At 40.1% G+C, this 13,047-nt stretch overlaps 1 protein-coding gene across 2 annotated transcripts in view; it reads left to right on the forward strand.

Moving 5' to 3' along the window:
• The window catches only part of TSC22D2 (TSC22 domain family member 2), a 38,183-nt gene extending 27,064 nt beyond the window's left edge, over window positions 1–11,119 (forward strand). For both annotated transcript variants that reach the window (XM_083504084.1, XM_083504085.1), the window contains 2 exons: window positions 6,391–6,442; window positions 9,456–11,119. In XM_083504084.1, coding sequence (XP_083360210.1) covers window positions 6,391–6,442; window positions 9,456–9,707 — 304 coding nt within the window. In that variant the 3' untranslated portion in view covers window positions 9,708–11,119. The remainder of the gene's footprint in view (window positions 1–6,390; window positions 6,443–9,455) is intronic.
• Window positions 11,120–13,047: the final 1,928 nt, after the last annotated feature.

Here is a 13,047-nt window from a genome sequence, read left to right on the forward strand (position 1 = left end):
CTTGTGCTGCTTCAGCAAGGTTTGTTGTTCTTGTTTCTAATTGCATCATTGACTCTGCAAATTAACCATGCTGGCATCTTCTTCATCCCTGTGGTACGTTTCCTGATCTCCATTAGGGCTGGGCGATAACTGGGTTTCAATCGCGATATGTTGCCAGCTAAACATCATGATATATCAATATATCACGATATCTGAAATAACAAAGGAACTATGCAGAGGCAAACAGGAGAATGTCCTGGCAACTGCTACTACTTAGGGGTCTAAAATGGATAAATGACAATATTTTCAATCACCGCACACTCAGTTTCATCAGCAGGCAAGTCAAAATGCAGCCCATCAGGACTTTTGGTTTTGGGCTTGGCTACCCAATGGTGGTATTCAGGACAATCCAAAGTACAGTGATGAGTCACAGTGAGTACAAATAATCTGAGACTGCCAGCAGGCCTGCTAGTAGGCAGAAGTGGCAGCAGCCTGGCAGCAAGGGCACAATAATCAACAGCCTGCAGCAGAAGCATTGCCACGGCAGTGGGCGGCTATGGCAGAAGCGGCAACAGCCTACGAGGCCTTGTGGTGGCGGCAGGGGACAGTGGCAGAAGCAGAGGTGGCCTGCAAGGCCTCGCTGGAGCAGGCTGCCATAGCTTCTATCACCGCCTCCCACTACCGTAAGGGGCACTTGCAGGCCACAGCCACTTCTTGCCATCACGGCAAGGCCTTGCAAGTCCCATTGCTTGTGTCACCACAAGGCCTCACAGGCTGCCACTACTATTGCCATCTTCCGTCGCTAGTGCAAGGCCTCACAGGATGCCGCTACTGCTGCCATCACCTCCTGTCAGTGACGCGAGTCCCCGCAGGCCACCACTGCCTCTGCTACCAAATCCTGGCATCTCAGGCCAATGCTGTTACTGCTGCCACTTCCCATCGCCACTGTGAGGCCTCGCAGTCCACTGCCACTTTCTGTCAGTGCCGTGAGGCCTTACAGACTGCCACCGCTACTGCCTCCACCTGCCGTCATTGTGTGGTCTCGCAGGCCACTGCTGCTATTGCTGCTGCGAGTCCTCGCAGGCTGCTGTCGCCACTCCCTGTCATCACTCGCAGACCACCACTGTTCGTGCCACTGCTACTGCTGCCCCCTCCAGTTGCCACCACAAGGATGCGCAGGCCGCCACTGTGCTGCCACCACCAGGCTGTCGCCGCTACTGCCGACACGTCTCGTGGTGATGGCAAGCTGTTTCTGCCACTGCTGCTTCTGCCTCCTAGCAGGCCATTTTGACTTGCCTGCTGATGAAACGTGAGTGTGTGGCGATTGATAATATTGTCATTTATCCATTTTAGACCCCTAAGTGGTAGCAGTTGCGAGGATGTTGTCCTGTTTGCATATGTATAATTCCATTCTTATTTTAGTCATTGTTGTAGATTGCAATGTTTCAGTGGTGATATTGTGATGTTTAGTTGGTGATGTGAGGTTTAGCTGGTAAGTTATCGAGATGTTGAAACCCAGATATCGCTTAGCCCTTACACACATTGTGATTTGTGATATATTGCCAGCTCAAATATTATGAAACAGTTATCACGATGTGTACTTAAAACCGGTGTTGGACGATATATTGATATATCGCCCAGCCCTAATCTCCATATGTGCTCCAGTTGAGCTTCTAATGCTGTGTTTCTGAATAACTCCCAAGCAATTTGGAAAGATTCAATCTTAATGACTTTGCCTTCCTTTTATTTGGGGAAGTTTCCTTTTTTGAAATGTGACCATGTTGGATTTTGGGGACAATTAGCTGTTTACATGTGTATTTAATTTAATAGCAGTATGGTCACTTATTCCCAGCTGATTCAATAACACTTATATCTCATACCAGGTTCTGGGCACCACCTAAGTCAAGGGTCACCATCCTTTTGGTCAGTTCCTTGACCAACTGTTCTAAGGCACATTCATTTGGGATATCTAGATATACTTATTTATTTAGGTTGTTGTTGTTACTATTAATTATTATAAATTTATTACCTACTCTTCACCCTAAGGTCTCAGGTTGCTTTATACTTGTTTCTAAACTGGACTCTCCTTCCTTGGAGATTTCTAAGCAGAGGTTGGATGGCTACCTGTCATTGATGCTTTAAGCATGGGTTTGGACTAGATGACCCTTTCAAATCTACAATTCTATGTTCATAATGTTCATAAGTTTAAGTCTCTGAGTTTCATTTAAAAATAATAGAATAGAAATTTTATGCTTATGCCTTTTTTTTGTAACTGGAACATGTGTAGTCAGTTTGTCTGAGGATAGTTGAAGTCGGCCATTAGTACAATAATTCCTTTTTTGGGTGCTTCCTTGATTTCATTCTTCATTGCAATATCTTCATGAACATTTTGATCAGGGAGCTGTTAACATGCCCGCAGAATTATATTATTCTTGGTATCACCACCTATAGTAATTATGTGGAGGGTTCTGCCCTTTTGAGAGTTCTTTTTCTTGAACTCAGTGCCTTCTTCAACATGAAGAGCAACACCATCTCCATTAAGTCCCCTTCTGTCCTTCCTATAGGGTCCATATCCAGTGATAACAGGGTCCCACTGGTTATCCATTGCACCAGCTGTATTAACACTGTCCTCTAAGACCAGGCATTCCAGTTTGCCCACCTAGGCTCAGAGGCTTCCAGCACTAGTGTGTAAACACTTACAGTTTCCCTTGTCAAGGGTGTGTGGGACTCTGGAAAAATAAAACACATTTTCAGTATTAAAGCTCCCATTTCTTACAGTACCTATTAAGTGTGCCAACTATTTTTAAAACAAAAAAACCAACAAAAAACAAGAATGTAAGGGCCATAGAAGATCTGAGGAATGTTCTCTTGATACGCAAGGTGTGTGAAGACTATTTGAAAATGTAAACATGCAAAATATTAAAAGGCTGCTTTTTTAATAGGGTATGAAACCTCTCAAACATAAAAGCCAATTTCCTTTCTTTTCTGCTTTTGAAGGAGGTAAAACTTAGTTTTGCTTCCAAATTCAAATTAGCCCCCTAAATCAGCCTCCTAAATATAGAATTCCATATTTGAACATGGATATTTAAACAGTATGCTCTTCAGCAATATTTGAGTGTTTATATTACTGAAAAGTTTATTTTAGACATGTTCAGAATAATTGTAACAACTCAAAGGGAAGGACATAGTTATTGGTTCTTCAAGAATCACATCTTTTGTGATGAAAACATAGGACTTTTAAGTAAAACTATTCCATCCACTGAAATGGGTTATTTGTTTCCTATATGCGCTTTGCATATCTGTGAACACTGCTCCATGACAATACAAAATTGATTTTTGTTTTGTCTTTCAACATAAGTAAACATTGCACGCTAATTCTAAAATCATACAGGTGATCTTTTAAATTGGCTCATTTTTGAATATCCAAGGAAGACTACTTTCAGTGTTTCTCTCATTTATTCGTATAAACATTTAAATGTTTCAAGAAAACATTACATAGAAAAGGTGAAATTAATTTCTGCTGTACACTTATTTTTCACTTTTGAGGTAAGTTGGAACAAGGAAACCAGCTATTCATATACTGTAATTGTGTTTCACCTTGAAAGGTTGGCCAGGATCAAAGAACCACACAACTAGTTATTTGTGTTTCAGACTTGCATGTCTTGTACGCTGTTCTGTCCCAGTGCAGAAGGCAGACTACTTTTGAAATAGTTGGGAATGTTAAGAGCAGCTTTTTCAGATGGCACTCTTATTGGAAATGTGCATTTCTTTGGTTTGCTATCTAGTTAAGCTCTCAAATAGTACAAAATGGCTGGTATTGGTTCCTGCATTCACTGAAAACCATTTACTGCTAGCTGACGCTGGCATTTCTAGTTGGAATAACCACTTTTAATAGGCTTCGCTTAATCTTTAAGAATGGCCAAACTGGGGGAAAAAACTATTTTCAAATGATAGAGCTTGATTGGAGTGCTGTGACTGGAAGACAGATAGGTTTAGAATAGTTCTTATGTTGCTTCTTGTAAGGGCTAGTCCAAAGGGTAGAGGCTTTGAGCATAGTCAAACTTTTCTCAAACAGTATTCTAGCATAAGGGGTGAAACAGCCCCGCATGAATAGCAGGTGTGTCTCCATGTAGAAGTGCATTTTTTAGAATAGGCCATAGAACACACATAAACCTTTAAAACTTAAAGAGTCCTTGCTTCTTTTCTCAGAGTTGGACTCTAGTTACCCCTGTTTAATTACTTCCTTTTAAACATTTTATGAAGGTTGTTTAGTAAGACTTTGTGAGTAGCAACCTGTCTTGTCTTGTTGCTCTCCCCCCCCCCCTTTTATTTGAAATACATTAAGTGTACATTAATGAAATGGTCAAGAAACTGGCGTTAGAAGTTGTGTGGTACAATACAAATCAATATATTAAGTAGTCATTACTTAAATGGAGTAAATTTGCTCTTCTTGCAATACACAAAATGAGTATTTCTACATAACATATTAAATATGTCCTGAACTAAGCAGTATTGCACATTTGAGGTTGACCTCTGGTGCTGCAGCGGCATCATTTGAAAAGAGAAACAAGTTCTCAATGTTGGGGCAGGGTTCGTAATAACATATAATCCAATTATGAGCATTTAAATTTGTCTTCTGCTTGAATGCTGGATTATGAAAAAGGAATAATCACATGAAAACTTTTTCAGCAGGGAAAAGTAGGGTGGGTGTCAGAAATGACAAGTAGATAAAACTTGTTTGAGTTGTCTGCTGCTGAATACAAAATGCCACATTTTAAAATATGGCAAAATGTATTTCTCTCCATGGTAAACCTGAGCTTTAAAATTTAAAATCGGCAGTTATTGAATTGCAAATCTCCTTACTGAACTCTTAAGATAAAAATTTCTTAGTTAGCAAGTAGAAACACTTCTCCTCTTGCAAGGAAAGGCACCCAGTTTCACTGATCTCCCCATCCAATCTTCACTGGTCTTTCATGGCAGCTCTCTGCACCACATCCCATAATGCTCAAGAGGACCCTCCTGCCCCTAGGAGCAGCTGGGCGGGGGACTGCAGAGGTCAGGGGAAATCCGTGATACCTAGCAGTTCTTCCACTTGCCTAATGCATACATGTAGCCTACTTTATTTATGTAGCATTTAGAAAGTATAAATACTAATTTAAAATAGTAAGTTGCAAATTCTCTTCTAATTACAGAAAAGTGCTTTCATTTGTTTTGATTATTAAGATACAGGATGATATGCCTCTAATTTAACACTTGTAGACTTAGTCACAATGTTATAAGCCATTTTGTTTGGTCTTTGTCCAGAACAGTGGCATAGAATTATTTATTTTTTAAACTTAAAAAAATAAATAAATGTGAGCACAGGGTCTCTGACCAATTAAATTCATGTTGTGCTGTTGTTGGTATGACATCTCCTGCTTACAAAACTAGGCCACATTGGGCTTTTGAAGAAAGCTCCTCATCGGGCCAACACACTGAGCGTCTTGAAATGGATTCAAGAGTCCTCTATTCAAGATGATCTCTAATCTCTTGGGAACTACTTGTTTTTAAGTTTTATCACATGCTCCAGGGCAACAGTTGTGCCCCATTCGGTGTTATACTGAAAAAAGTTGAAATGCAAACATCCAGTAGCTTTTAAAAAAAAAAAAGCCCAACAAAATTGGTCTCATTATTCTGTGTGCCGCATGTTGGCAGTGTCCAAATTACAGTACATCCTGCTTATAGTATCGTTTGAATTGAGACATAAATGTTGGCTTTCCGTCATACTGGATAATATCTAGGTATATACTGGCTGTCACAGTAGACAAAACAAACTTGCATCCAAATGCCACTTCAACATACACAAAAGCACCAAAGCGGTTGACTTGGTTATAATTGTGAACTATTAAGTTACACAAAAAGGGTGCTCAGGGTACCAAACCATGACAACCAATAGGATAATGACATCACTATCTCATTGTACTCTCTTGAGAGGCCTGTTCACTGCTTAAACAAGGGCCACAGTTTGCGTAGATACACCTTGGGCCCATTCTGGCAAGAACTAGCCATGTCTAAGTCCCATTGAAAGCACTTAAATGCTTAACACCCATTGATTTTGATGGGACTTAAATATGTCTAACTTTCTCTGGAATTGAATCTTTATGATCTGAGGATATAATTCTTTTCCATCTTGTTCCTGAGTATATGGAGATCCGACTGACCATCCTTAAAGGTTTGTAATTATTGCTGAGATACATAAGAAGCAGTTTGAGCACTGAAAAGCATTATATATAAATGCTGCATTTTTGGTTGTTGTGGGAAACCATAATAAAATACACAAGGAGCAATTTGCCTTTCATTCAGTTTTGCTGAACAACATTCCAGAGGTCACTGGAGTTCATGTACATGTGTTTTGTCTTTTCTCTTAAACAGTGCATCTGGTGCGAGTGTTGTAGCCATTGACAACAAAATAGAACAGGCGATGGTAAGTAGAGAACTGAACTGTTTAATTCTTAAAGAGCGCTGGGTTTGTAGCCTGCTGTCGTCACTTTTGCATAACCTACATTGATGGATTGTAAGGCCACATCAGGAAGAGATGTTAAAGGTAGAAAATCATAAAGCAGACACAAGCAATTGTTTGTCTGTTGAGGACTCCATATAGGTGGAAAACAGCAGTTTACATGATAATACAGTATCATGTATAGCATGAACATGTTAGGCTTCAACCTGCTGCTTGCCGGCACTGTGCCCTTGTGCCATGCCATTTATGCAATTATGAACAAAGAAGCACCAATTGTAAAGTCATCTGGAAGTTCATGTAGTGCCATTCCAAATGTGTTCATGCACTTTCGGGGGGTGGGTGGGAGAATCCATGTGTAAACCAATATATTACTACAGTGAAGTTAATGTACGGTGGTACCTCGGGTTACATACGCTTCAGGTTACAGACTCCGCTAACCCAGAAATAATACCTCGGGTTAAGAACTTTGCTTCAGGATGAGAACAGAAATCGCACGGCGGTGGCAGCAGCAGGAGGCCCCGTTAGCTAAAGTGGTGCTTCAGGTTAAGAACAGTTTCAGGTTAAGAACAGTTTCAGGTTAAGAACAGACCTCCAGAACGAATTAAGTATGTAACCAGAGGTACCACTGTACATCATACCCAGGTCCAAAAGTTTTAGCTTACACCAAGACAATGCTAATTCTCTAGTAGGACTGCCATTACTTTAGCACGTCATTGTTTGGTATGATCAAAAGCATTGCTTTGCTATCCAAAATCTTGGATGTGTTGGCCATTGCTTCAGTACCAGGCCTGTGTAGACCTTGTCTCAGGCCCGGGAGTCTTGTTAGAATAAAGTTTTATGCTCAGATAAAAAGGCAGCTGGCTCCTAGCCGGGCTCCCCAATTGGATTAGCCCTCTGAGGCCCAGGGCAAGTGTACTTGGCTGCCACTCTCCCCTTCCGTGGGCCTGTTCAGTACTGCATCCAGACATTTTAAAAAATAGCACGTGTAAGGATTTTAGTTTACAAAAGGCTTGGGAGCTAGAGGAAGAGCTATTACATCTGCATGCTTTCCAGCCATCCAGTTTTGGAGGGAAAAAATGAAGGGAGAACAAATTCTACTGAAAAAAATAGTAGGGCAAACCATGGACAGAAAACAGTGTTTCTTTCTGCCCTGAGTCTAAGCGAATATTGGTCCGAATGCATTATTCTATTCAATGAAATGCCAAAGTCAGTAGTCTACTTTAATGTTCCAAACTAATGTGCTGTTTCCTGTTGTGTTGGCTCCCACCAGTTATGCGAAGATACTTTTGGGCTCCGGAAACAGCTTCATTTCCAAGTTGCTTGAAATTCTTTATTGAAAACATTTTATAACCTGCCTTCCCTCATAAATGTACATCAGATCACTATAGGAATGGTAAAACTGGTTTGTTTTTACTAGCTTAGTCATGATGAAAAAGTAAAAAAGCAGCTGCTGCAAAAAGCCCAGGAAATGGAGTGCCTTCCTCTAATATGTGAAAGGCAGAAAAATAGATGCTAAGTGGTCTGCTCTCAGGAGAGTGTTGCAAAGACTGAGCCCTGCCAGTGAAAAATGCCCTGTGATCAGTTGCCACCTACTTAATCTCTAAAGGCAGGAACAGGCTCTCTGAAGATAGAACTGAATGGTCAGGTTCATCCAGGGGAATGTGATCCTCCAGTCTTTCCATGGGTTTTCTGATAAGAAAAGTGTTGCCACTCAAAACGCGTCAGTTCAAGTTGGGCAAGGCTAGCAAGCCCCATATTTTTAATCAGTATTTATGGTCATGTGATGGAGAGCTGGTGGGGATCCCTGTGGTGCAAGTGGATTAGTTTCCAGAGTACCAGCTCTGTTAGCCCCAGTGTCACTGCTGCAAACAAGAGCAGACAAAGATTTTGTTTGTACGTAATCATAAAGAATGTACAGAATTCAAAGCTAAGCAATATGGCAAAATTGGGGGTTACTTCAGAAGCACACAAAATCAATCTAATCATACATACAATATAGGTTCTGTAAAAATAACTTGCCTGTGGTTGTGATCCTCAGATTTAAAAGAGCAGAACTTTTAAAAATTAGCCAAAATAGGAAGCTTGGGTCACAGCGTTTGTTTTCTTACATTTGCCCATGAGAAAAGAGACCATTTTCATCCAGTTTACAACAGTTTACTTGTCACAGACAAGTTCTGTCCCTGTTTAGCCAGGATGCTGACTTGATGGGCAATAGCAACTATGATTTACTTCATAGGGGTGTTGAAGCTTAAATATAATTATCTGAGCTCCTTGAGGTGTGAGATATTAATGTAGAGCCTAGGGCTTGCTGATCAGAAGGTCAGCGGTTCGAATCCCTGCGACGGGGTGAGCTCCCGTTGCTCAGTCCCAGCTCCAGTTCGAAAGCACGTCAAAGTGCAAGTAGATAAATAGGTACCACTCTGGTGGGAAGGTAAACAGCGTTTCCATGTGCTGCTCTGGTTGGCCAGAAGCGGCTTAGTCATGCTGCCCACATGACCCAGAAGCTGTCTGCATACAAATGCCTATAGAGCGAGATGAGCGCTCAACCCCCGAGTTGTCTGTGACTAGACCTAATGGTCAGGGGTACCTTTACCTTTTTAATGTTTATGGGTTTTCAGCCACCATTTTGGAGAGCTCTCTGAACTAGAGCATTGCTTATTATCTATTACTGTCAACAAAAATATTATGAAGCTTTTTGAGAGTAAGAAATCCCTGTATTTAGGTTACCTTCCTGAAAGCAACATATAGACATTGTAGCATTGGTGTTTTTTGAGTGCTTTGGAAGTTGGCCATAATACAGCAAGTGAATTCAATGCTGGGGAGTTAATCCTGTGTATTTTGATTTCTAGATATTTCTATTTAACCTGTGGTGCTAGGATCCAAATTTAACTGTTAATGAAGTTACACCCAAGAATTTGGTGCAAAGTAAAAGTCTGTTTATAGAAATTCAATCTAACGATTAATTTGCCGTTTGCAGGATCTGGTGAAAAGCCATTTGATGTACGCAGTCAGAGAAGAAGTGGAAGTACTGAAGGAACAAATAAAAGAATTAGTCGAAAGAAACTCTTTACTTGAACGGGAAAATGCACTGTTAAAATCTCTCTCAAACAACGATCAGTTATCCCAGCTCTCAACCCAACAGGCCAACCCCAGTAGCACTTCTCAACAGCAAACAGTGATAGTACAGCCAACGCAACCTCCGCAGCAGCCGAATGTCTCCTCAGCATAAAGCTTTCTTGCCTCATTAAGAAACTGAAAGCAATCTGTCCTTGTGTGCCACTGGTGTTCTTTCCACTTTATATGAAAGCGAGTAGCCATGCTTCAGTTGTGTGTTTTGGCCTTTTCAGTATTAGACAATCATTCTACAAGAGCTTTCCCTCACTGAGATGTCATGCAGCACAGTTGGTGTTCAATTATGCCATCAGTGCAAAAGGGAAATGATAGAAGGAGTTATAATGCAAAAGTCTGCATTTATTTGGTGCACATGAGTGGGGTCTTTAAGAGCTTTGGTGAGGCTCTTCAAGGTTTCCATTACTCATGGATTACTTTGAGCCTTGCTTTTTCACATAGCAACAAACTCATCTTTAGAGCCACTGTTCTTTCAATTATAAGTAACATTTGCCTACATTAGTTTCATTTATTTGTGTTTTTATTTATTACAGGGCTGCTATTCATAATGTACATGAACAATGTCACAGAACTTTTAATTTTTTTAAAAAAATAAATGTAAGTATCAGTAAAAATTGATATAGGCAGGATTGAGTTTAATAGATAAAATGTTTAGGCAATAATTGAACAAAAGAATCCTGGCATATTTCTAACACTAATGGCAATTTACCTTTTGGTATTTATTTTCAGTAGTTAAGACCCAGCTTGAATGTAAATTTTTGTATATTGTAAGTATGAAGACCATAGTGCGTCTGTACAGGTAGTCGCCAGTCATTGTGAGATAATTGATGGGCTATTTTGATGAAGAAAACTTTGCTCATTTCTGTTTCTACTTTCTAATAGAGAAATTGCCATGATTCCTCTGCTTTTTGACATTTCGTATGATTATTATTATTTTTTGGGTGGGAATAAAAAGCTGTGAAATTGTTCAACCTACTTTGTAACCAAAGAAGCAAAGCTGTGTAATTGAGTTTTTATTTTATAATGCACATTCTTTATGTATTTTTATTTAGTGTTCTCATTCACATTTTTCTTTGCTGTCTAGCATGATCTGCATGACCTATAATCTTTGAACCACTTTCGTACCTCATGTTTTATCCAGCACTCTTATTGTGATATGTAATAGTCTGTGAACAATGTCAAATAAAAAAAAAAAAGAACAGCTAGTGTTGGTGGAGCTGAGCTGGTGTGTTACGCACTAGTTTAAAAAATGAAGTGAGCCATCTTTTGTTCATTTAAAATGGTGTTTTGAATTTCGTATGCAGAAAACGTTTTGTTACATTGCAGATTTTAATGTATTTAATAAATGCAACATGCAGATTAAGTGCAGTGTATACTGAGTATTTAAATTAAAATGTACATTTCATAAATACAGTTTCAAGAGACCATTTGTGTATACTAACGTAGTATGTCAGAAGTTGATGTACAGTATATTTTAACACTTTCTGAAATTAAACTGCAGTTTTGTTGAAAGATTTGCCTCTGCATGTGTTCAGAATGTGACAAGGGTTTAGGTCAGTGATTAGAGTTAGCTTGAAAAGAGCAAATGAAGAACACCAAGGCTGCAATCCTAGACATGCTTATATGGGAGTAAATCCCTTGAATGTAGTGGATTTATTTCTGAATGAACACACATAGGATTGTGCTGCCTGTTTTCTTAGCCCTTTTGGCTGAGGACCAACTTTTCCTCAGCAAAGTAACTGGAATTAGTGTTTCTGTCTTTCATAGTTTATGATTTTATGCCTGGTTCACACAAGCTGAAACCTCATTTTAGAGAGAAAGTATGCTATGGATAACCATCACCCACACCTTTCCCCCAATGTGGTCCTAAATACTTCCCCTGCTAAGATGCAGGATATCAAAGTGAGTTTAGGAACATACAAAGCGTCACTTAAACCAAAGCCAATTACCACTGCACGATTCTGAAACATTATGGAGCGGGTGGTTTGAAGTTTAGTGTGAATCTAGTCATAAGCTAATTTTTTATTTTAAGGGATATAGAAGAGAGTCACATATACGGCCACATAGGCTTTTAAGGTAATTAGTGTAGAATGGGTGGAATCCAATGGATGTCTCCACTGACAGAAGGCAGCTGTCAACAGAATGGAAGGGGAGGCAATTTTTGGCAACCTCTCCCCAGAGCAGATTTTTATTTGGGGGGCGGGCAGCTGCAGGGGGCAGAAGGAATTTTCAAAAGTTGCCTCCCTGTCCCATTGCAGATGCCTTCTGTCAGTGGAATGATACTCGCTGGATTCCACCCAACTTCACACTCTTTTTAGTTTTCATGCAAGAACAAGGTTTCGTTCTGCAAAGTAAACCAAGACTGCTTTGCAACGTAACGTTGTCTTTCACTTTACTAGCTCTTGGGGGTATAAAATGGAATCTTTGTTATGCATTTTACACCACCATGCTGTTGCAAACGCTCCTGTTAAAAGTGTTTTGATGTGGATCATCACCAGCAAACGTCCCGATGCACTTCTGTGGTACAACATTGCCCTTGTTTATAATACCAAAGACCACCCAGGCACACTCTGGTTTTAGTAGGACACAGACGTCTCATAAAATAGCACCAATAAACTCCCTGTAGTCTGCTGCATTTCATAGGGAAAAGAATATGGCAATTATGTGTCTCTTGCAGTGTATTACTTAAATTGGCCTTGCAGAACTGGCAAGCGTTATTCCCAGTTGACCACAACACAAAGTGATGATGTTGCACCGTGTTGCCACCCAGTGATCTATGTGACCAAGCCCTGGAGAATGTACTATTTTTCCCCTCTTAAACGTTATTTCAGGCACCATTTCAGTAAACAGATATACTTAAAATGTATTGGTGAAAGAGGAAGTCTCTTGAAAAGCCCACACTTCATTCCTGTAAGCAACAGTGGTGATTATAATGTTTTAACAAGCCAACTAAGCCCACGGCCTAGAAAATATATCACTATGACTTTGCTTAATCCTTCAGTGGTCTAGTCCCCTAACAAGGGCCCATAGCTGTGGTAGTGTATAGAGTGGTATATATAGAGCCTTAGGATCTGAACTATAATGACTTCTGCCATTCTGGACAGCATCAAATGACCACACTGAAGCAACTTTATAATTTTATGTGTGAGTTACTTAGTTCTGGATAGGCAACAAGACACATGGCCAAGTCTGGCTTGCCAAAGGATTTTGTGTGTGTGTGTGTGTCAGAAATTACAATTCTTGTGAATTCAGGGACAAATTACAGGAAGCCTCAATGGCTTAACTATATTCGGTCTGTGTGCTATGTATTGCCAGCTGACATTCATATCAAAGCCATCATAGTAGCAATTGACAACCTTAACCTCTATGAATAATTATGGCAATCTGGAGTGTTTGATAGGGTTAAACCTGCTGGACAGCTTAGTGTATGAAGAATTGGT

The sequence above is a fragment of the Podarcis liolepis genome (genome assembly GCF_965112155.1).
Source record: "Podarcis liolepis genome assembly, chromosome: 5".
NCBI lineage: Eukaryota > Metazoa > Chordata > Lepidosauria > Squamata > Lacertidae > Podarcis > Podarcis liolepis.